Source organism: Puma concolor, chromosome C1 (genome assembly GCF_028749965.1).
Source record: "Puma concolor isolate L17-30 chromosome C1, mPumCon1.1.hap2, whole genome shotgun sequence".
Classification (NCBI taxonomy): domain Eukaryota; kingdom Metazoa; phylum Chordata; class Mammalia; order Carnivora; family Felidae; genus Puma; species Puma concolor.
In genome coordinates, this window is record NC_141674.1 from 21,519,545 (window position 1) to 21,544,454 (window position 24,910).

The 24,910-nt window shown below is 46.0% G+C and overlaps 3 protein-coding genes and 1 non-coding gene across 5 annotated transcripts in view; 3 read left to right on the forward strand and 1 right to left on the reverse strand.

Annotated features, from left to right (window-relative positions):
• The first annotated feature begins 2,013 nt into the window (after positions 1-2,013).
• Positions 2,014-2,086, forward strand: TRNAK-CUU (transfer RNA lysine (anticodon CUU)). Its single transcript has one exon. It is a non-coding gene; the product is annotated as a tRNA-Lys (tRNA).
• Positions 2,087-3,453: 1,367 nt separating this feature from the next.
• Positions 3,454-4,902, forward strand: LOC112848858 (ras-related protein Rab-42). The gene is made up of 2 exons (XM_025912661.2): positions 3,454-3,744; positions 4,347-4,902. Exons 1-2 carry the CDS (start codon positions 3,500-3,502, stop codon positions 4,768-4,770), a joined length of 669 nt encoding a protein of 222 aa, XP_025768446.1. The 5' UTR covers positions 3,454-3,499; the 3' UTR covers positions 4,771-4,902.
• A 201-nt stretch (positions 4,903-5,103) lies between these two features.
• On the forward strand, positions 5,104-10,590 carry LOC147577872 (ras-related protein Rab-39A-like). Its single transcript, XM_086715162.1, has 2 exons — positions 5,104-5,129; positions 10,302-10,590. The coding sequence occupies exons 1-2, from the start codon at positions 5,104-5,106 to the stop codon at positions 10,588-10,590; spliced, it is 315 nt and encodes a 104-aa protein (XP_086571288.1).
• Positions 10,591-11,254: 664 nt separating this feature from the next.
• TAF12 (TATA-box binding protein associated factor 12) overlaps positions 11,255-24,910 on the reverse strand; it is a 32,380-nt gene continuing 18,724 nt past the window's right edge. For both annotated transcript variants that reach the window (XM_025934812.2, XM_086716209.1), the window contains 3 exons: positions 19,212-19,326; positions 13,217-13,305; positions 11,255-11,735 (listed from right to left, as the gene is read on the reverse strand). In XM_025934812.2, the coding sequence (XP_025790597.1) occupies positions 11,700-11,735; positions 13,217-13,305; positions 19,212-19,326 (240 nt within the window). In that variant the 3' untranslated portion in view covers positions 11,255-11,699. The remainder of the gene's footprint in view (positions 11,736-13,216; positions 13,306-19,211; positions 19,327-24,910) is intronic.

Here is a 24,910-nt window from a genome sequence, read left to right on the forward strand (position 1 = left end):
ACACATTTGGAATAAAAGCTGAAGTTCCATAATGGCCTCTGAAGCCACATGATTTGGCTCCTCCTCCTCTCTGCCCTCATCACCCACCACTTGCTCCCTCATTCATTCTGCTCCCTTTTCTCAGCCTCTCTGCTCTGCTTGTAGCATCATTGCCTGATCTCACCTCAGGGCCTTTGCTCTTGCTGTTCTTCTTGCCTGGAACTATCCTCTCTGGATATCAGAGACAACCACCTACTCATTCCTTCACTTTATGTAACCTCCTCAGGACACCCTATTTTGATATAGCTACCCTGCCACCCTTTAAGCTATTGTTCTGCTTGATTGTTATTTATGGCACTTATTGCCTCTTGACATCACATTATACATGGGTTTATTTTCTGTCTTCCCCATTACAATGTGAGCTGCCAATAACAGGAATTGTGTCTTTTTATCTTCACTGCTATATAAGTGCCTGGTATATAAGAGACAGCACTTATTGAAACAATTACTAAGTAAATGAATTAATTAATGAAACTTGGCCAAGGCCACATAGCTAGTAAGTGGCAGTTGGAACTAAAACCTAGATCTATCTAATGTAAATGTGCATAACTTACCTGCTATGTTATACAGTTCCTCCATGACTACTTCATGAGGTGGGCACCGTGATTTGCCTTACTTAGCAGAAGGGGAAGCAGGGGGTGGGGAATCACTTTCCTCACCCCTAATCACATAGTCTATGGCAAGGTCAGCTGACATCTGGACTCTGGTGCTAGGTGCAGAGGTCAGGCACATGACCCCATCCCACAGCAGGAGTGTCCAGGAGAGGAAGTTCAAAGAGTCCAATGCTGACAGTGCACTGCCCATATGTGCTAACCACAAAGCCTTCTGGCAATGTTGGGTTCAAACTGCATTTCAAGCTGTTTCATGCCTCTTTGCCTTTGCCCAGATGCCCCTGCCTGGAGTGCCCTTCCTCTTTGACCTCCCCAGCTCCTACTTGTCCTTGGGGACTCAGCTTCAGCATCACCTCCTGCATGAGGTCTTCTCTGACCCTGTAGCTCCCTGAGCCCAGCCCTATTGTGGGATTTGACTGACTGAATTAATGAATAAATAGCACTTACCTGCTTTTATTCATTCATTAAGCCATAAATATTTACTGAGTTCCTGTTTTGTGCCAAGCACTGAGGATACAATCATAGATCACTGCCCTCAAGTAACCTAGGAGGGAGACAGCACAGTGGACAAAAGGGCATGTGACCTCATTGGCCAGGTGGTGAGAGGCTTCTTGAGGACAGGGATCTAATCTAAGGTATGAAGTAGGAGTTAGCCCTTTGAAGAGAGAGAGTGTGTTCCTGGCAGAGGGTTGAGAAGAGGAAAGATGTTCAGTATGGCTGGAGCTCAGAGTACCAGTGGTGGGTAAAGAAGGGGCTTAAGGGCTGGGGTGCCTGGGTGGCTCAGTTGGTTAATTGCCGGACTCTTGGTTTCAGCTCAGGTGATGATCTTATGGTTCCTGGTCCAGGTTCGTGGTCCAGGTTCCGCACGGTCAGCACAGAGCCTACTTGGGATTCTCCCTCTCTCTCTCTCTGCCCCTCTCCCACCCTCTCAAGCACATGTGCAAGCATGTATGTGGTGGGAGGCACTCTCTGTGTGTCAAAATAAACTTTAAAAAAGGAGGAAGAGAGAGAAGAGGAGAGAAGAGGAGAGAAGAGGAGAGGGAGGAGAGGGAGGAGGGGGAGGAGGAGGAGGCTGGTGCATCCATAGAGATCTGACACAAAAATAATTTTCCATCTGAACAGAGGTGGGGAGAATATCTCGATGGAGGTATCAGTGGGGCAGGTGGGAGTGATGCAGACTCTTAATTTGGGGAAACCTGGTAGGAAGGATTTCTCTTCCTCTCTCCTACTCCTAGAGGTAGGGAAGGAGCAGAGACATGGGCCCCTTCAGGCTCTACCATGCAGGTGACCAATGACTGAGATTACGCGGAGACCCTCAAAGTGGCTTCTTACTGATTTGTTAGGAGTTAGCCAGAAGAGGGGCACCTGGCTGGCTCAGTTGGTAGAGCATGTGACTCTTGATCTCAGGGTTGTGAGTTCAAGTCTCATGCTGGGTGTAGAGATTACTTACATACATACATGCATACATACATACATACATACATACACTTTAAAAAAAAGAGTTAGCTAGAAGAAAATTGGGCCTTCCTAGATCCTGCCAGAAACAGAAATACCAAACAAGGCTTTGCCCTTGGGTAAACTTGGCAGCTAGAATGTATTCCTTGCTGAGTGATCTTGGATTAATCTCTCTGAGCCTCAGTTTCCTCATCTGTGGAAATGAGCAGAACAACACCTAAAACTCACAAGGTGAGAAGGAAATATGACATGATTGTTTGCAACAGTGAGGATCTCCCCTCACCACCAATTTGCCAAAACAAATTAAACTGATAAAATCCACCCACATTGGACAGTGGGATTAAACCAATAGACAAGCTGTGTGAGACCAGCCAGCACCTCAGCCTTGATACCTTGGGTTTCCAGAAGGCCTGACTGGGGAGAATAGAGTGGATCTTGGAAGCAGGTGTCCCCGCCTTACCCTTGCCACTCACCCAAGTGAGACCTGACCACTGTGACCTGGAAACTCTTGGTACTTGATTTGCAGTCCCCTTTCGTGGCATCGAGGGGATAACGAAGATGGAGACAAACTGAGATGTGAGTCTCAGCTGTGCTCTGTGACCTGAGACAAGCCTCAGTCTCCTCAGCTCTAAAATGGGCACACAGTGGCCCTCTCAAAATTGTTGCCCACAGAATGTGAAGAACTGACCATCTGGCCTCCTAAATGTTAATTGTCAAGGCCCCAGACCAACTGCACTTCCTCTGGAATCACATTTGTCTGTCCTGCCTCTTCTACTAGCCCTGTCCAAGTCTCTCTCTGGGCCCTGAGGCCCAGCCCAGGTAGGTGCTAAGGATGCAGTGGGGTTGTTAAACATTGAACCTGACCATGGAACAGGAGGCCCTAGGCCAGGGCCAGTGGGGCTCCCGGAAAGGAGCACCTGGGCAGGGAAGGGGCATCTATAAACCATCAACTTTCTAGAGTGGCATCTCCAGGTCCAGCAGCAGGGGCCCAACCGGGGAACTGCCTGGAGAGCGGGGCTGGAGAGAGAAGCCAGCACAGCAGCAGCGTCGATTGAATGAGGTGGACACTCTGGCTGTGTTAGTTTTGGGCCAGTGCCTGTCTCGTTCTCGTTCCTCGCTCTTCCTCCAACCCACATTGCCTTCTTTCATCTCTCACCCTAAGAAGTAGGGGTTATTATCCCCATTTTGGAAGACGATACTGGGGTTCAGAGAGGCGAGCACGTGCCCAGGTGTCTCGGCCGCCGGGCCTCCGGGGTGGGTCACTAGCACAACGCGCCCCCGGCCCGCGGTCCCGTGTCTCGGCGCTGGGGCCCAGAGGGCGGCGCCAGCCTGCGGGCCGCGGGGCGGGGCGAGGCCGGACCGCTGGCCTCCGGCGGGGCGGCGAGAAGGGGGCCATGGAGGCACCGGACTGCCACTACCAGTTCCGGATCGCGCTGCTGGGTGACGCGGCCGTGGGCAAGACGTCGCTGCTGCGGCGCTACGTGGCGGGAGCGCCCGGGGCCCCGGAGCCCAAACCCGAGCCCGAGCCCGAGTGGGCGCCCACAGTGGGCGTCGAGTTCTACAGCCGCAAGCTGCAGCTGCCGGCCGGGCCGCCCGTCAAGCTGCAGCTTTGGGACACCGCGGGCCACGAACGCTACAGGTGCGGGGAGGGCGGGGTGAGAGATTCTGGGTGGTCAGTGTCCCCGGCCCCCACGGCTACCCCCAGCGGGGTCTGCCTCAGTGGCCCAGGTACAGGTCTGGGGAATGCCCTGGTCTCTAGCCCTTCACTCGGAGTCCTTACACAAATGCAGCCAGTGGCCTGAGACCCTGATGCTGGGAGGGCAGAAGGGCCCTGCTCTGGAGAGCTAGAGGGATGGGTGACCTGGCTGCTGAGAGAGCCCACGGAGCAGAGCGGGAAGTGTCAGGGAGCCGTGAAAGGATGAGAGATTTGGGTGGGCCTGGAAGGAATCATAGGAATTTGCCAGAAAACGGGAAGCAAAAAGCTGCAATCAGGAAAACATCAGGCTTCCTCCAGGAATGGAGGAATGGTCCAGAGGGTATGTGACCGGAACTTGCTCCCTAGCTGAGGGGCGCAGGCACTCTCTTGGGAGACACGGATGCCAGGAGCAGAGAAGTACTGAGCAGTGTGAAATGAGCTATGGGGCCTGTGGGGCAGTCAGTGCTCCTGAGGGAAGCCCTGTCTTTGGGGGGTGGGGGGTCTTGAAGGCATAAACCTCGCCCAGCTCACTCCCCCTCCTTCAGGTGCATCACCAGGTCCTTTTACCGGAATGTGGTAGGTGTCCTACTGGTCTTTGATGTGACAAACAGGAAGTCCTTTGAACATATCTGCGACTGGCACCAGGAGGCCATGGCCACTCAGGGCCCAAACAAGGTGATCTTCTTACTGGTTGGCCACAAGAGTGATCTGCAGAGCACCCGTGTTGTCTCAGCCCAGGAGGCAGAGGAGCTGGCTGCCTCCCTGGGCATGGCCTTCATGGAGACCTCGGCCAAAAAGAACTGCAATGTGGACCTGGCCTTCAACACCCTTGCTGACGCCATCCAGCAGGCTCTGGAGCAGGGGGACATCAAGCTGGAGGAGGACTGGGGGGGTGTCCGGCTCATCCACAAGGCCCAAGTCCCCAGGTCCCCCCACAGGAAGCAGCCCCCAGGCCCATGTCAGTGTTGACTCTGGGAGGGAAAGGGTTAAACCTCTGTCAACCTCAGAAGTGCTGCTGGAATGGGGAGTGGCAGGATCTTTCTGGAGATCAAATGGCAGGATGTATCCAAAGGGTTAACATAAACAGTATCTTAGCAGTCACTCTTGGGGTCTCAGGGACTTTCTTCCAGAAAGATTTTCTTCCAGCAAGCTCTGAGAAGTCACGTGTACAGCGGCTTCCTGTCCTTCAGCCTGTTTCCTCAGTTGTCAGTGGGGCTCATTAAAGACCCACATCACGGCAGGGGGTGGGGGTGTGGGGGGGTGGGAGTGTGTGGGCATGAATGAGACAATGAATGTGGGGACATGCTCAGCCCAGAGCCAGCCATCCGGTAAGAACTGAATAACAACTGTCCTCATCACTCTTTCCAATCTTGGACAGTTCTGGCAGTGTTTCTGAGCTCAGTTGCTGAGACGCACCGCGTCTGGAAGCTGCTGCACAGGCAAGGACTGGGCAGGAAATTTCAGGGCAAGCCTACCTCGGAGCCTCCTTAGGTCCTCAGGCTTGGATGAGTCTTAAATGCGTGCCCTGAAACTCAGGGTTGCTGCTCAGAACCCCTACTCCAAGGCCAGGTGCCTGATCTGGATCTGGAAGGCAGGGATGAACACGAGGGGCCAGCTCCTAGGTTAGGCACACAGTGGACACTCTGATTAGCCACCAAGTTGTTCCTTTGGAGCTGAAGAACCCACAGCCTCCTACCCCCACCCATTTGTCCCTGGGAGGGCAGCGATGGTGTTGATGGTGGGTTCACAGCACCCTCTGGAAACTGCCCACATCCAATGTTAATCTATTGAATCCACTGGGGCTGGGAGGAGTGTTTAAAAGCCTGGCTTTCTTTGCCCCAACTCAGAAGGTCAAACCCAGCTTTGTCAGTCTTCATGGGGCAAATTGAGGCCATTGTTCTTACAACATCACAGCTCTTCTCCCTCTGCTTAGTTGCACCTCCCCCCCCCCCCATGCAGATATTGCTCTCCAGAATACCCTAATCCATATCTGCTCACTAATCCTCATCTCAGAAATTGCCTCCTGGAGAACAGGAACTGCTAGGCAGAAAATGTCTTGGGGCAATCTGGGGAGGCTTCCTGGAGATGGTGTTTTTGTTGGTAAGAATCTCAGCAGGTGTAGGGCACGTGGGTGGCTCAATAAAGCATCCAACTCTTGATTTCGGCTCAGGTCGTGATCTCAGGGTTCATGAGTTTGAGCCCAGCATGGCATCAGGCTCTGTGCTCGCAGCCGGGAGCCTCCTTAGGATTCTCTCTTCCTCTCCCCCACTCTCACGTTTTCTCTGTCTCTCTCCCTCTCTCAAAAATAAAAAAAAAAAAAAGAAGAAGAAGAAGAAGAAGAATCTGCAGGTATAGGAGAGGTGTCATTGTGCCAGTGGGCACAGGAAGTGCATGGACAGTTGCCACAGCAAAAGAGCAAAACCATTTAATTCACTTTGTGACCTGGGGACTTACTCAGTCTCAGATTCCTCTTCAGTATCATGTGACTGATAATCCCTTCTTCCAAGGGCTCTTGGGAGGTTTCTAGTCTAGGTGGGTTTCTTAGCTTCTTCCCCATAGGGGATGGGCCAGGGTGGGTCTCGCTGTGCACTGCCTCCTCTTTTACTACTATTTTTAAAGTTTATTTTGAGAGTCAGATGATATCAAGAGTCAGATGCTTAACCAACTTGAGCTACTCAGGCACCCCAAGGATCACCTCTTACCCATAGTATCATCCTAGCTGCCAAAAGTAGGGTAAGCTTTGCAGTCAAGTTTGACTCTCAGCTCCACTGTGTAACTGTGGGACCCTGGGGAACTCACTTCGTCTCTGCAAGCCACAGTGGACTCCTCTGGAAAAAGAGGATAGTAATACCTAACTCACAGGGTTTTAGAAAGGATTAGATGAGGGGCTCCTGGGTGGCTCAGTTGGTTAAAGCGTGTGACTTCGGTTCAGGTCATGATTTTGCAGTTTGTGGGTTTGAGCCCCACATCAAGCTCTATGCTGACAGCTCAGAGCTTGGAGCCTGCTTCGGATTCTGTGTCTCCCTCTCTCTCTGCCCCTTCCCCACTCATGCTCTGTCTCTGTCTCTGTCTCTGTCTCTCAAAAATAAAGATTAAAAAGAAATTTTCTTTCTTAAGATTAGATGAGAAATTTAAGGCAGTGCTGGCCACACAGTAGGAATTCACAAAATGGAGGTCCCCTTCTTCCCCTGAGGGTTTTGCTCCTAATCACTGTAAGGGAACAGAGACTACCAAAGTAAACACTGGGTAAATAAGGATTCCAGACTCTACCAAAGATCTTAAAAGATCTTGACCGCACCCCCACCCTGCTCCCTGCCTCCAGACCCGGAGATGTGAACTGGGCTCTGCTTTCTTATTAAGGGTGAGATTCCAGAATCGTCCCTTCGGGGCTATCCCTAGGCTAGTCTGAACACACAAAACTCCCTCTCCAAAGCAGCACCCTGGCTAAACCCTCTCTGGCCATAGCAGCTTCCGCATGGTCAAGCTCCCAGGCCTGGATCCATGCTTTTTGGCCTTTAGAAGGCACAGAGCCAAAGTCTGCTACCTGTAGGCCCTTTCTGAAGATCCAGCCTGCCCTGGGAGCCACTGAAACCTAGTGGGTAAAGAGGGAAGACCCATCCTGCTCTCCACACATGAAGCTGGAACTGAAGATATTGGGGGTGGGAGTCTAATCTCTCTACCTCTGAGCCTCAGCCTTTATGGTAAAATGAAAACAATTCCTACGTCACAGGTTTGTTAGAGGATTAAATATGATGACATGTGTTAAGTGCCCAATGAGTGTTAACTTCCTTCTGTTAACAAGCTCCCTTTGGGTCTTTCATGTGCCCATCCCTTGTCTGGAATGTCCTTTCTCCATCTATGTCAAAACTCTGTTCATCCTTCAAGGTTTGGCCCAACCTAATGTATCAGTTCCTTCTCTGAGCCTTTAGGGCACCTGAGTGGCTCCCTTCTTTGAGATTTCAGGCTCTGCTGTCTCTTATCATTTTGCCCCACTAGACTCTAGCATTTCAAGGCCACAGTTTCCATGAGAAGGAAAGACATTGGGCCAAGAGCACAGGTCTGAGTCCTAGCCTGCCCAGTGACCTCAGACAGGTCATAATGACCTCTCCAGACCTTAATGTTCTTACCAGTAAAATAAAGGGCAGCACTGGGTGATGCTGGGGCCTTTTTTAACTATAGGTAATTGTGAGGCTTCAGTCCAGCTCTGGCCTCCTCCTCCCTGCTTCCCCTCATTCAGGCACACGGGACTTTCCAGGATGACTTTCTGGTACCAGATGCTTCCTTTTGTGTCCTCAAAACTCACTCCTGTTGTTGCAGCCACACCCTACCTCTATCTTTTGGTTAATACTTTCCTAGGAAAACCTCACATGCCATATCCCTTTACTTTTAGTTCAAATTAACTGCAGCAACTTCCTGGCTGTACCCCTCCCACCTGCCTCCAACTCCATTCTCCACACTGGCAGCCAGAGCAAGGCTTTTAACATGGAAACACAATCACATTAGTCCTCCCCCTAAACCTCCACTGGCTCCCCATCACCTGGACAGTAGTTTTCAAACTTTTTGTTTATATGCTTATTTTTAGCATCAGAATCCTCTTATCTTTTAGTCCTAAAAATGTCCCCCAATTAGGAAAAGGTATTGCTCAGGCTGAAGAGGGGTGGGAAGCCCAAGGCCAGCCTTCTGGGCCACCAACACTACACCCTCCCATTCCTGCAAGACAGACAGATACACAGATACACACACACACACACACACACACACACACACACACACACACACACACACAGAGCAGCCTCTGAAGACTTTGACACTATTGCCTGCAAGCTGTCCACCTCTCAAGTTTACTTGCTGCTCATCTCTGGACATCGTCTCCCAGTGTTACACCTTGTGCTTGAGCCACATGATGCACTGACCTCTTTACACCTCTGGGCCTTTGCATATGCTGTTCTTAGTCACCCCCATTTTGTCTCCATAAGACTTAGGGAGACAGGGCAGAGGCAGGCTCCGGAAGTCAGATGGACTTGGCTGAAGCCTCAGCACCAACACAAGCTGTGTGATTTTGAGTAAGTTAAACTTTTAACTCTCAGTTTCCTCCTGGGAACATGGGATTAGATAAGATACTACAATTACACTGTGTGACACAGGCCAAGCACATTCTTCCTTCTTCAGACTTGCTGGGAAAACACAATGCACTTATCTATGGAAGGCACTTAGCACAGCATGAGGCACCTGTAAGCACCCTACAAGGATCCTCTACAAGGATGCTGGAGTCCATCAGCCCTGTTGTCCCTGAGCTCCTCAGCACTGGGCTAGGCTCTGGGAATCTGGATATGGTTCTCAGTCAATGAGGAAGAGGGCCTCGAACCCAGGGTGCGGGTGAGCTGCACCAAGGATGGCCACACCAAGTCAGAAGATGCCTCACAGATCACTTGGTGGTGCCCCTGTCCTGTACTCCTACACACAGTCATCAAAGCCTGTGAGTGCGCCGTGTAACCATCTTTCAGAATCCCCCCTGCCCTCCGCTTCACTACCACCACCGCCATCCAGGCAACAGCCTTCTAATGAATCTCTCTGCTTCCACACCTGCCCTCTCCCTTCCCCCCTCCTGGCTATTTGTACTCCACTGCCTGGCCAGGGTGATGTTTTAAAACTGCAAACCTGACAATAAATTATATTTAATATAAAAAAAAAGAGCGGCGCCTGGGTGGCACAGTCGGTTAAGCGTCCGACTTCAGCCAGGTCACAATCTCGCGGTCCGTGAGTTCGAGCCCCACGTCAGGCTCTGGGCTGATGGCTCGGGGCCTGGAGCCTGTTTCCGATTCTGTGTCTCCCTCTCTCTCTGCCCCTCCCCTGTTCATGCTCTGTCTCTCTCTGTCCCAAAAATAAATAAAAACGTTGAAAAAAAATTAAAAAAAAAAAAGAGAAAAAATAAATAAAATCTTGGCATTCTGTTAAAACAAAAACAACTGCAAACCTGATGAAAATCCCCTAGTGGCCCCTGTTACCTTTTGGGTAAAGTACACTCTTGCTGGGGCCTACGAGGCACTGCATGACCTGGCCTGACTCACCTCACTACACTGCCTCGGGGCTGGCTTCCATGCAGTTCTCTCTCCCTCAAAGAGATCTCCACGCCTTCACCTGAGTCACTCAACTCAGTTGGTCAGACCGACTGCCCCCAGTCCTGTGAACCTCTCCTTTGCAGCCCTAGGCACAGAGGCAGTTTTACACCCACTCTATGGCAGGACTGCTCCATGTTTTTGTTCACCAACACAGGCCCAGGTCCAGCTTATAAATACTTGCTGAATGAACAAGCCCCTCCATATACAGATAGGACAAGGCTCAAGATGGATGAAGCCACTTACCTGTCACACAGCTGATCAAGAATTGAGATCTTTTGACTCTACCCCAGCTCTTTCCATTAAACTGCTCAATTCTTTTGTCCCTTTCTGTCCTTAATGAAGGTTTCAAAACTAATTCTGGGTTCCTTCTTGGTTGTCAAGGTCAGTGACTCGCTCCTACTATCGGAACTCAGCGAGAGGCCTTTTGCTGTCTGATATCACCAACAGAACATCCTTTGAGAATGTCACCCAGTGGTATCAGGAGGTTCTGGAAAAAGTGAAACTCTTCAACATCCTCTTCCTGGTGGTAGGCCGCAGAAGTGACCTGGTACCCAAGCAACAGGTGACGCTGGAGGAAGAGAAGCTGGCTGCTTCTTTGGGTGCTCGCCATGTTGAGACCTTGGCCAAGAGCAACAGGAGCATCAGCACAGCCTTTGGGCTGCTCACTTAAGAGAGGGGTTATGGGGCCAAATTCCAAGTGGGAGGGAATGAAAAGCAGGGTCCCATCTCAGGCCAAGATTCAAGGCAGAGGAGAAAAGCAGGACAAGGTGGGTATACCCATGCTGGTGATCTCTGGATGGAACACCCACGCCCCCTGAGGCCCAAGGAACCCTCACAATCCACAAGGGCTACACTGGGCTCAGGACAGGGTGATGCTAGGTACCACTGAAGGTCATGACCCTGAGTTCTTAAGGTGCCTGGTTTCCTCTGCATGATGTTGAAAATACAGGGATCAGGGACATCAACAACTAAGAACAGACAGGCACCTGCACAGATGGGCCTTTCCCCAAGCTACTGCCATCCTTTCTTGGGGCCAAGGATGAACATCAGGAGTTCTAGAAGAGCAGGTCAAAAAAGACTTTGCCAAAACTCTTGAGATTGGGGCTCATGAGAGTCACCCTGTCCCGTTCTTATGGCAGAGAAACTGGACTCAAACTCCTACTGACGGTATGGCCTTCCTTGGAGTAAAATAATAGAAAAATGTCTGGGTTTTTTTTCTCCTCACAGAATGAATAGTGGTGCTGCCACCTGCTGACAGAGAGCTACATCCAGCCTCGCTTGTCCTCTGAACTCTCTCTGGCCTTTCAAAGGCTACAAGCCACGTATACCCTGTGTTCTTCGATTAATAACTTCTTTATTCTGGAAAAGCAAATGAAAGTCATATTCATATAAACACTGACATTACAAAGTACAGGGAAAAGGGGAAGGGAAAAGGAAACAAAAACCTCTACAAATCCTGCTAATACTGTCTCACCAAACAAGACCGTAATGCTTTGTTCCATATTCAATCACTTATATAATAAACCACAAATAAAATCTTCTCTGGAAGATACATTGTTCCTCTCTGAGACGGCAGGGAAAAGGGACCGGAAGTTGGGATAGGAGGCTTTATTCTTTTGGCAGATCCTCTCAGTCATTATAGATATTGCTGTACTGTTAATAAAAAATATATGCTTCTCTGTAAAGCATTAAAAAAAAAAATCCAAGGATGAGATGGCTGAGGTCTCAGCTCAAGTATCTCCAAATACATTGTTGTCCATTCCCTGACCTTTCCATGTGTTATTTCTTGGTTGTTTTCCGGATCAATGCCATTCTCTGAAAGGAGAGTGAAATAACCAATAACACAGGTTAGAGTCAGGAACTGTCCTAGTCACCCATGTGTGGCATGGTCTATACCACAAGCTGGAGCCCTTGGGAACCTACATGCACAGCGCAGCTCAGCAGGCTCCTTTGAGCTTAAGAGCAGTCTTCGGGACCCCAAGAGATGTTTGGACAGGCCAGTAGGTCCATTCTGTTGACCAAAAGACCCAAACTACTGTAGGTTAGCAGGATGGCAAGAAAGTTAAAAACAGAAGGTGACAGCTCTTGCCTTTTGGGGACTTAGGGGATAGGTCATCAAAGCATATGTTTTCTAGACTCCTAATCTCTGAGGATTCTAGAGTCCAATCTCTCTGAGGATGAAGAAAATAGGGAAGGGGACTGTTTCAAGACTGTTGCCACACATAAAGGGAGCTGATATTTCACTCTTGATGACCTATAGTGAAGGAAACTGACACTAACAATTTCCACCACAACCCATCAGGGAAACATTCAGGTCACAGGTTTCAAATTTTACTATTTCCAGCCACTGGCCAAATTACTGATTGGCTTTGCTTACTCTTTGACCAAGAGATTGTCCTAATATTATGATACTTGCTGAGAGAGGGGGACGGGGAGGGAGATAGGGCTGAAAAGTGGATAATTTGGGAACAGAGCCAAAATGACCATCCCTTGTCTGAAGGACTGCCTTCTGAGGAATACTGTGATCTTTTGATTCAGGCTATCAGTGGCTTCCGTGTAGGGCTTCCTCTGTGAGCTTTGTAAACACACACACTCCGGAGATCCCAGGAAGCAAGGGACAGTCAGCTACAACCACCCAACTATGCCCATTAAGCTTGGAAAGAACTCACTTTTGAAATCAGAGCACCAGCTAAATTAAGATGTTGTCAAGAGGAAGCCATCACTGCTATCAGATTGACCAATGACAGAGACAACTTGTTCACAGCAGAAGTGGAGTTAGTTCTCATACTGACCCCTCAGTTCTGCAGTCAGAGGGGCAGAGAACAAAGGTGAAGCTGGGACAGAGGCCAGAATGCCTAGCACGGCAGTCTGGGCGCGACCCTCCTGCACAAGTATGGCTTATCTCTCCTTTCTTTAAACTGCCCTCTACCCAGAGGGCCACATATGATGTTCTGACAGCAACAGTGCAGGAGGATTTCATTAGGGAGACATGGAGGGGCGAGTTCTGTCCCTATTAGAAGAATCTACAATCAACAGCTTTAAGTGGCGCCCATCAGGCCTGAGAGAAAAAACTGAGGCCACATGTGGGAACAGCAAAGTACCACAGATGTATCTCACTGTTCTCCCATGGAGCCCTGTGCTTCTTGCCCTCTCTGATCTGTGGTCCAGGGAGTGGAGCTTACTGTGTGAGGGAAGTGACAACTGCAGTGATAGTAGCTGTGTGTGCTGTCTTGCTCCCTTGGAGACACAGCTCAAGGATCAGCTGTGACTCCCCTGGGTTTCTGACAGCTCCTCACCTGTTTGTGAGCCTCTGTGGTGCAAGCCTTTTTGTAGGGTCGGATTTCTTCAGAGCCAAATCCAGGGATCCACATGTTCCACTGGCGTTCTGCAAGGAAGAGGCCAGCACAGAGATAAGGGGACAGGGAAGGCAGCATCAAAGTGCAGGGGGACCCTTGGACAAGGGTCAGGGAGCACTAATCTGAGCAATCAGCTATATTAATTAGCAGTAACCCTGCAGAGGGATTCTATGGAATACAAATGGGGGAATCACATGTGGTGCCTCCAAGGTTTGAAATGACACCATTCGACCTACATGCAAAGACAAAAGAGGGAAATGAGTCCAGGCTGTGAGTTATGAGCCCTAAGGTTTCCATGCAGCTCAAGAGAACAGAAAAGTCATTTGTTTCTTCAGTTGTCTTTTTTTTTTTTTTTTTTTTAAAGTAGGCTCCACACTTAACATGGGGCTTGAACTCACGATCCTGAGATCAAGAGTCACATGCTCTCCCCATTGAGCCAGCCAGGCACCTTCAGTTGTCTTATTCCTATGTTCAAAGTCACTCCTCTCAAACCCAAAGGAAGAGGAGGAGGAGAAAGGCATTTTGAGCATTCTGGAGTTAAGAGCCAAGTCCCAGTTCTGCTGCTTCACTGTAGAGCTGTATGACGCTGGGTCTCAGTTTCTTCATCTTTTACATGGTAGTAACAACAGTAATAACCATGTCATAGGGTGGTTGAAAGCATTCAATGACATAATGCAATCCCAGAGCCTGGGATAAACGCACAGAGATATGGATATAGACATAGGTATGTCCATAGCACAGCCCTGTGTTCTGGTGCCACTGGATATGGTCATCCCTGTAAGAGTGTCCCTAAAGTTTCCAAGAGGGCAAAGAGATTTTGTTTATTAGAGTATGTCAGTAATTGGCATAGCTACACGGACGCCCAAACCCATGAATAAAAGTGCGGGGCACTTTAAGTATACCCAATATAAAAAAATTATACCTACACAAGATTATTTAGGGAATAAGCCTATTCAAAAGGAGTAAGATACTTTATCATATGCCCTAAAGCACTGAAAACATTTGTTTTGCAAATCTGTTTTGCCCCAGGCAGCCACTTACTTAAATCAAATTGAGTATTAGTGATTTTATAGTTATACTTTGTGTCTACTGTACAGTATTGGGTGAATAAATGATTTATGTTTGGTTCTAGAATAATTTTATATACAGCTCTCTTCCAATATTTATTTGAAAATAAAAATATCTGAAGCCTTCTGCAAATAATATTTGTTGTCAGTCCTTGAAAGTGGAACTAATGGGGCGCCTGGGTGGCTCAGTCGGTTAAGCGTCCGACTTCGGTTCAGGTCATGATCTCACGGTCTGTGAGTTCGAGCCCCGCATCGGGCTCTGTGCTGACAGCTCAGAGCCTGGAGCCCGTTTCAGATTCTGTGTCTCCCTCTCTCTCTGCCCCTCCCCTGTTCATGCTCTGTCTCTCTCTGTCTCTCTCTGTCTCAAAAATAAATAAACGTTAAAAAAAAAAAAAAAAAAAAAAGAAAGTGTAACTAAGATTATTCCCGGGGTGCCTGGGTGGCTCAGTTGGTTAAGTGTCCGACTTCAGCTTAGATCATGATCTCGAAGTTCCCGAGTTCAAGCCCCACATTGGGCTCTGTGCTGACAGCTTGGAGGCTGGAGCCAACTTCTGGGTCTCCCTCTCTCTCAGTCCCTCTTCTACTCACGCTATGTCTCTCTCTCAAAAATAATAAACTTAGAAAAAAAAATGAGCCTTTAAAAAAGATTATTCTCTGGGAATTAAACTTTACAATCAATAAAAGTGGGTCAGGATATGGATATGTAGAGTGTCTTTAAAGAAAGAGAACAGCCAGGCTGGCTGGCTCAGTTGGTAGGGGATGCGACTCTTGATCTCGGGATTGTGAGTCTGAGCTCCACACTGTAGAGATTACTTAAAAAAAAAAAAAAATCTTAAAAAAAAAAAAAGATAGTAGCTACCAGGCAAGAATGCACACATGTTAAGTATGTGTAGCAATATATGTAAATATGTATATATTTAGGGGCGCCTGGGTGACTCAGTTGGGTGTCTGACTTCGATTCAGGTGATGATCACAGCTTGTGAGTTTGAACCCCACATCGGCTCTCCAGTCTCAGTGCAGAGTCTGCTTTGGATCCTCTGTTTCTCTCTCTGTCCCTCCCCGGCTTGCTCTCTGTCTCTCAAAAATAAATGAAAATTTAAAAAATTTTAAATATGCGTATATTTATATTTTGTATTACATTAATGTAACAGCAACAACAATCATTTAGTGACTAAAAGGTATAGTAAAATGTGTGGTATAAAGCAGCACTGTAGGGGCACCTGGGTGGCTCAGTTGGTTAGGTGTCTAACTTTGGGTCAGGTCATGATCTCACAGTTCATGAGTTCGAGCCCTGAGTCAGGCTCTGCACTGACAGCTCGGAGCCTGGAGCCTGCTTTGGATTCTGTGTCTCCCTCTCTCTCTGCCCCTCCCCTGCTTGCATTCTGTCTCTCTCTCTCTAAAATAAATTAAAAAACATTTAAAAATATAAAAATAAAGCAGCACTGTACAAAGCATTCCATGTACATTATCTCATTGAACTCCCACATTTCTTTTTTTTTTTAAGTTTATTTATTTTGAGAAAGAGAGCACGAGTAGGGAGAGAGGCAAAAGGAGAGGGAGGGAGTGAGAGAGAGATAATCCCAAGCAGGCTCCAAGTTGTCAGCACAGAGCCCCATGCAGGGCTCAAACCCACGAACCGTGAGATCATAACCTTAGCCGAAATCAAGAGATGGACATTTAACCAACTAAGCCACCCAGGTGCTCCTAAACTTCCACATTTCTAAAGACTCTGTCTGTCAGAAAGGGAGGTTATTTAACTACGCAAGTACAGAAAATCAGGTGAGAAGCAAACCTGGCAGGACCCATCCCAGTCGGTCAGAAGAGAGGAGATGTCCAGATTTTACATCCCCATCTGCAAGTCTAACTTTGTTGGGGGTGGTGTGCAGCAGACCTGGGTGGTCAGGTGCCATTCAATACCAGGTTCCTCAATTCCCCTTGCTCCGATCCCATGCCCCCCAAGCGATCTGATTATGCATCGGTCTCCACCTAGGCCTGCTACAGAAGCTGTTCTGGCAATGCAGACTTGTGAGTATTCCTATCTTTGTGACAATTACTTCTCACCCATAATGAATAAACTAACATTCCAATGTTATTTCTAATAATTAAAATACAAAATATTTTGGGGTGCTTTGGTGGCTCAGTCAGTTAAGCATCTGACTCTTGATTTCGGCTCAGGTCAAGATCTCATAGTTTGTGAGACTGAGTGAGCCCAGTATCAGCTCTGCACTGACAGCATGGAGGCTGCTTGGGATTCTCTCTCTTCCTCTCTCTCTCTCTGCTCCCTCTGCTCTCTGCCCCCTCCCCCACTTATACATGCTCTCTCAAATAAATAAATAAATAAACTTAAAAAAATTTAAAAATAGGAATGCTAAACTCTCAAAGTAATATAATCTGTTGTGTGGGGGAGGGTTGTGGCAAAATATACATAAAAATTACCATTTTAACCATTTTTATTTTATTTTATTATTATTTTTTTTAATGTTTATTCATTTTAGAGACAGAGAACGACAGAGCATGAATGGGGGAAGGTCAGAGAGAGAGGGAGACACAGAATCTGAAACAGGCTCCAGGCTCTGAGCTGTCAGCACAGAGCCCGATGCGGGCTCAAACTCATGGACCGCGAGATCATGACCTGAGCCAAAGTCGGTCGCCCAACCGACTGAGCCACCCAGGCGCCCCATAACCATTTTTAGGCATACAGTTCTGCGGCATTAAGCTCATTCACCTTGTTGTACAACCATTATCACTACTCATTTCCAAAACGTTTCATCATGTCAAACTAATGCTCTGTACACATTAAAGCGGTGCCCATCTCCCCCCTCCCACGGCCCCTCATCATCACCATTCTACTTTCTATCCATTTGCATTATGGTGGTTTTAAAACATGTCTGCAAATTCCTTTACATGCCTCCTGTTAAGGAGTGGAGATTACCTCAAAGAACAGAATTCAGTGGAGTGACACTGAGGGACTTCAGACACTGGGTCAGTGAAAGCCGTGCACTTTCTGCCAGGTGGTTATAGGATACTCATCCTGGGAGCCTATAGCCACCATGTAAGAAGTCCAGCCAGGGGCGCTTGGATGGCTCAGTCAATTAAGCGTCCGATTTCAGCTCAGGTCATGATCTCACGGTTTAGGAGTTCAAGCCCCACATCAGGTCCTGTGCTGACAGCTCAGAGCCTAGATTCTGCTGCGGATTCTGTGTCTCCCTCTCTCTCTGCCCCTCCCTCACTTGCACTCTGTCTCTCTCTCTCTCTCTTTCTCAAGAATAAACATTAAAAAACAATTAAAAAAAAAAAAAAAGAAGTCTAGCCATCCCGGGACTGCACGGGATGAGATCATGTAGGGAGTCTGCAGACAAAGGAAGACCTGTGGAGTCCCAGCTTTTTGAGAGCATCTAGCCCAGGTATCAGACTTGGACATGATGAAACCCTGTTATGGGTTGAATTGTGTCCCTCAAAAAGAAAAAGACATGTTTAAGTCCTAATCCCCAGCACCTCAGAATATATTGGTAATAGGGTCACTGCAGATGTAACTAATTAAGATAAGGTCATACAGGAGTAGGGTGGGCCCTTAATCCAGTATAACTAGCATCCTGAAGAGCAGAAGAGGCAGACCAAGAGACACACACAGGAGAGAAGGTCACTCAGAGGCATAGACGGAGTGATGCAGCTATATGCAGGCAAGGATTCCTAGCCACCACCAGAAGCTAGGAAAAGGCATGGAAAGATTCTTCCACAGTAACACTGGAGAGATCATGGCCCTGCTGATACCTTGATTTTAGATTTCTGGCCGCCAGAACTGTGAGAGAATAAATTTTGTTTTTTTAAGCTACCTAGTTTATGGTACTTTGTTATGACAGCCCTAGGAGACTAATACATCTTCCTTCAAAACAATCTCAGCCCCGGCCACCACCTGACTTTAATTATGTGAGAAACCCCTTAGCAAAACTGCCTGGCTAAGCCCAGTCACCCCCGACTTATGAACAAAATAAACCATCGTTATTGTTTTAAGCCACTGTCTTGGAGCAGTTTGTTACCCAATAACACATAACTGGAATATCTGTCCTCTATTACTAATACCAGCAACGTTAACCAGAAGTGTGTTATTTACTCCACCAAGACTACCAGCGTCTCCCTAAGCTATACCTTCCTGACACTGGGAAGGAAGCCTTTTTCAGTAATCAGTCATGGGCTGATCTATACCGAATCCCTCAATCTGCCTCATTCAGTTGGCTTGACTATCTCTGTACTCACAAGACTGTTCACTTTCTTCTGAACTGCATTGTAACCAATGCAGAGTGGGGCTTGTTTATTTCCCAAGTAATTATGGTTATCAATGTTATCTCAGAAAAACCCAAGCTTGAATTTAGTGTAGAAAAACAGAACACAAAATTATATGTATATTATGATTACAATTTGGGGGAGGGGGGCGATGCATAAATAGGCTAAAAACTGGAAGAGAAACACCATTATTTAAATGGTGGAGACATAATTGCTACATTTATAAAAGTCTACTTTGTGCCAGGTCCTGTGCCAGTCACTTGACAAACATAACCCGTAATTCTCATGATCACTCTACAAGGATGATATTATGATCTCCACTTTACAAATGAGGAAACAGGCTCTAAGAGAAAGTTGGTAGGAAGGACAAGGTGATACAGACAGAAAGTGGCAAACCCAATGCCTTGGCTCATTCTCCTTACCATGGATGGGTTTCCCTTCTCTATGTAAATCTGCTATGGAATGAATACATACATCCCAGAGCCCAATAGCCTAATTCTGACATGAAGGTTCCTCTGACTAGATCTTTCTGGTGGTCCTAAAGGAGCAACAGTGTGAATGCCTCAGGGAGAAACAAGACCACATACCTAGATGCAGCTGGACATCTTTCACCTCCAGGGTGCTGGACTTGCGATGCCGAGCAAGCTGGCAGGCTGCTGTCACCACACTCTCGATAAAATCATCAGCAATCTGCAGCAGCATCTGGGGAAGACAAAAGTGGGGGAGAGTAACCATGACACTGGCAGAGTAGGCTCCTGTTGCTGGGACAACTGTGTCTGCTTGAATCACATATTTAGTCAGGCTTTCTATTAGAAGCCATGGAATCAGCATTTGGGCTAAGGTGAGGAGGAAGAGGAGTGAGAACAACACTAAAAACACATCAACTCATTAACCAGGTTGAGCACAACTCACACCTTTCTGAGGATGTTACTTTCTGTACTTCCTACCTGGCAGGAATCAATCAGGCCAATCCCTCACTCTCATATTTTCTTCTGAATTAGGTGGGAAAACAAAAGTGAATCTTTATACTTCCTCACTCACAGTCTCCTAAAGCATTTTTATTTCCATTATCTCACCTAGTCCTTATATTAATCCTGTGAAAAAAATGGGGCATGGATTTTATCCTCCTTCTATACAGAAGGATGCTGACTCATGGCCATGCAACTGCTAAGCACCAGAAGCAGGATTCAACTTCCAGGTTCCATGTCCAAATCCTGGGTTCTTCCCACTTCATTATCATTTATCCTGGACTATGTGAAGAGTAAAATCAGAATTTGAAGCTAAAAATTGGAGTTTTCATCAGTCAATACCTTGGCCTCCTCTGCTGACCAAAAATAAAATGAATTACAATCATAGACAGGTATACCTTATTCTGTTAGACTATTATTGCATTGTTATCTTTTCTATGAAACCAAATGGATACCATCCACAGAGATGCACAGAGAGTGAGGGAAGGGCAGAGAGAGAGAGAGAGAGAGAGAGAGAGAGAGAGAGAGAGAGAGAATCCCAAGCAGGCTCCACACTGTCAGCACAGGGCCCAACATGGGGCTTGAACTCACAATCCATGAGATCATGACCTGAGCTGAAGAAAAGAGATGACTAACTGAGCCACCTAAGCACCCCTTTCTCTCTCTTTTTTTTTAAAGTAAGCTTTACGCCCAACATGGGGCTTTGAACTCACCACCCTGAGACCAAGAGTCACATACTCTACTAAATGAGCCAGCCAGGCACCTCCTAACAGAGAGATTTCTGATTAAACATGGCAAATCAAATCCAAAAATGACCTCCTCTCCTTCCCTAAATCCACTAAAATAACAATAAAGGGAAAAAAGACATATAAATCCACAAAGACAACAGGAGAGAAAAATTTAATAGACACGAGATTCCAATAAACTTTTATTTGTTTATTTTTTGAGAGAGAGAGAGAGTGCATGAGTGAGGGAGGGCAGAGAGGGAGGGGAACAAAGGATCTGAAGCAGGCTCTGTGCTAACAGCAGACAGCCCAATGTGGGGCTTGAATTTACAAACCACAAGATCATGACCTGAGACAAAGTCAGATGCTTAATCAACTGAGCCACTCGGGCACCCCTCCAACAAACTTTTAAAGTAAACTTTTGCCAAGGAGATAACAGAGGAAAAGTGGGATCTGACCTGCAGATGGAATGTACAACATAAGTGCCCATAAAGGGGACACCAATGAGAATTAAACTGATTTGCCCCTTGCAGCCCCCAAAAGATCCAGCTTCTGGAAGTGCTATTTACATAAAAGATTGGGCTGAGGCACGGAACTAAAATCTGAGAAAGTATTACAAGTCTATATACAGACTAGTCCCCATTCCCTCCACACTCCAAAAGCAGCCAAGTGACTCCTCCCCACACATACCAGAACTCAGCAGGTTTATTCCCTAGAACACTGAATAGCCATGGCTCTGGATTAGAATACATCAGACACAGTGATGGCAGGGGAGAGATACAGCCTCTTTCTCTTGCCTTGCTTTCAGGATGTCAGAAGCTAGAGATAAACCCTCCAGATAGGAGCCTGGAGGATTCTTTTCTGGAGATACCAAATGACTCCAGAGAATAGACTTACAGATGCTGAGATGTAGAGATCCTCCAATAAGAAGGCTGACTTGTGGACAAATTATTCTGGAGTGAAGCCAGTGGTTTGCTAAAGCCAGCTGAGAGGAGCTCATAAAAGTCAATTAATTACATGCATTTCTTCACAATCTTGCATTCAGCAACATGCTGATAGCTTAAAATAGGGTATATTGGGAATATTTACACCACAGAAATTAGGAAACGCTAAAAATTAGGGCCTTTTCCTCCACCAAATTTGTTGCTAAACATTAACAGTACGTTACTAGATGAAGCCAATCAGTAAATTCTGCTTCACATCAGCTTTTTAGTGGCTCAGTCTTTAAGAACAGATCGTCAAGAACACCAAACATGTGAAGGAAATCTCCAATACTAAAAAGAAAATAAGCAAACCAAGGAGAAAAAAAGGGCCCAGGGGACACTAAGACAATGCAGGGAAAAGAAGAAAATGTCAAAAAATGGAATTCCTTGGAAAGAAAGGTAAGAGAAGATATTACAGCCATAAAATAAGAACAGAGTGGCTTGGGGAAAAAAAGGACCAATTAGAAGTGCCTGGCTGGCTCAGCTGGTGGAAGAGTATGACTCTTGATGTCAGGATTCTGCAAGCCCCACCTTGGGTGTAGAGATTACTTACAAAATAAAATCTTTCCTTTTTTTTTTTTAAATTTTATTTTTGAGAGACAGAGAGAGCACGCACAAGTTGGGGAGGGACGGAGAGAAAGGGAGACACAGAATCCAAAGCAGGCTCCGGGCTCCAAGATGTCAGCACAGAGCCCGACTTGGGGCTTGAACTCATGAACCGCGAGACCATGACCTGAACTGAAGTTGGATGCTTAACCAACTGAGCCACTCAGGTGCCCCCAAATAAAATCTTTAAGAAACAAACAAACAAAAAAAGGACTAGTCAACAAGAAAACCTCATAAGAATTCTAATTTTTATAGCAAAAAACCATAAAACTTACAAAGTTTAGAAGATAAACTAAGAAAAATCTCCCTAGCAAGTGGAACTTAGAATTATAAAGAAATGAAAAATAGGAAATCAAAGACAAAAAACCCTAAGAGGACCAATGCAGAAGATTCAATATCCAACCAATTGTCATTACAGAATGAAAGAGCAAAAACAGAAAAGAAATTATCAAAAAACTAATATAAGAAAATGGAAGTCTCACACACTGCTGGTATGAATGTTAAAGGGTGTATGTAGCACTTTGGAAAAACAATTACCACATGACTCTGCAACTTCACTCCTAAGTATATTATCAAGAAAAATGAAAACATATTTCGACATAAAACTTATGCACGAGTTTTAAAAAAAGGAAAAAAACAAAATTTGCACATGAATGTTCATGCAACATTCATAATAACCAAAAAGTGGATACAACCCATCAACTGATGAATGGATAAACAATGGTATGTCCATACAACAGAATAGTATTCTGCCCTAAAAAGAAAAGAGGTACTCATATCTGCTACAGAACTTTAGTGAACTTTAAAAACATTACACTAAGTGAAATAAGCCAGTCACAGACACCACATATTATATGACTCCATTTATCTGAAATGTCCAGAAACAGGCAAATCTGTAAAGACAGAAAGTAGATTAGTAGTTAGTTGCTTAAGGGCTGTGGGGTTGGAAAAAAATGGGAGTGACTGCTAATAGGTAGGGGTTTCTTTTAGGGGTGATGAAAATGTTCTAAAAATGACAGTGTTGAGAGTTGTATAATTCTGTGAAGAGACTAACAACCACTGAACTGTAGATTTCAAATGAGTGAATTTTATGGTATATGAATTATATCTCAATAAAGCTGCTACCCCCTCAACCACTCCCCCATCCTCCCCACACACAAAGACAGCAAGTATTTTTCCCTCTGGTTAAAAAAAATAAAAATGGATGGGGCGCCTGGGTGGCTCAGTCGGTTGAGCGTCCGACCTCAGCTTGGGTCATGATCTCACAGTCTGTGAGTTCGAGCCCCGCGTTAGGCTCTGTGCTGACAGCTCAGAGCCTGGGGCCTGTTTCATATTCTGTGTCTCCCTCTCTCTCTGACCCTCCCCCGTTCATGCTCTGTCTCTCTCTGTCTCAAAAATAAACGTTAAAAATAAAAAATAAAATAAAATAAAATATAAAAAAATAAAAATGGAATTATACTTTTTTTTTTATAATTTGTATTTCCTTTCCTTGTCATTACATACTCTTCAGCAAAGGCAAAACAAATAACAAAAAACTCCAAACCCCAAAATATACAAAATCATCCCAGAATTGAGGCACTCAAGTCCCTAAAATAAAAGAAGGTTCCAGGAACCCAGCACAACAAATGAAAAAAGATAGCACTAAAGCTCATATGAAAATTCAGAATAGAAAAAAAGTAACACTCTAGGGGCACGTGGCTGGCTCAGTTGGTAGAGCATGCAACTCTTGATCTCAGGGTTGAGTACAAGCCTCAGGTTGGGTATAGAGATTACTTAAAAAAGAAAATATTAAAAAAAAAAAAAGGGGGGGGAAAGAAAAAAGACTCTAAAAAACCAAAATTGGGATCAGAATGGCATAAGACCTTTCTGTTTTTCTTTTTTTTTCTCAAGTAGGCTCCATGCCGAACATGGGGCTTGAACTCACGACCCTGAGATCAAGAGTTGCATGAAGCACCCTGCATAAGATTTCTTAATAGATTTTCAAAGACAATGGAGCAATGCCTTTACAACTGAAAGGAAAAAAATGATTTCCATAATCAAATTCTAAACTCTTTCAAACCAAAAATTAAGTGTGAAGTTAGAATGTAGATATTTTCAGACATTTACTTCTCATCTATCCTTCTTAGACAGTAATAAAAATGTGTTCTAACAAAAAGAGGGAATAAAGTAAGAAGAGGATGTAGGATCTAGGAAACAAGAGATCCAAAGAGGAAAAAAAAAAAAAAAGAGCAAAAGGAAGACCCAGGAGAGGTTTGTTCAAGTGACCTAAAATTAATCAGACCAGAAGACGATGGAGGATTCTGGGAGTGAAATCTCCAAGTCAGGAAAGCGGGCGGGGGAGAGACTAAAATCTGCAGATTATTTTTCCATTTGGAAAACAATGTTGATAAAGTGTACACCAGAGGTGATAGCAGAAGTCGAATAAAAAAGGCACAAAATAAAACTAAATAAAAATGAGTCAATTATCAACTTTGTAAGTAGTACAAAACAGGACTTGGTTCAGTGGTGAACAATATTTACTTGGTCAGAATAATGTAAATACTGATTTCTGAGTTATCTAAAAGTTGTGACAAAACTATATTGGAAAAATGAGGGAAAGGGAAGCATGTATGGATGTGAGTGGTTTAACAAAATTCTGTCAACAGACAGAAATCAAAGAATATCTGTTTCAGTATATTACTTAAAAATATGGAGGAATATTATAGAAACAACTAAAACTGTTGAAAGTGATTGCCTGTGAACAACAAACGAAGCCTTTTTCACCAAGCAAAAGCAGCAGCAGCTGCTAGGTAGAAAGTGCTAGGCATTCTCCTAAGTGATTTGTACAAGTTATTCCAGGGAACCCTCACAATAACCCTGTGGGTAAATAATACCATACCCTGCCAACACAAGAGGAAACTGAGTCAAAAAGCGTACGTGACTTGTCCACAGCTACAGAACTGGTAAGTGGCAGAGCCAACATTCAAATTCAGATTTGTCTGCCTCTAAAGAGCCAATATTCTGT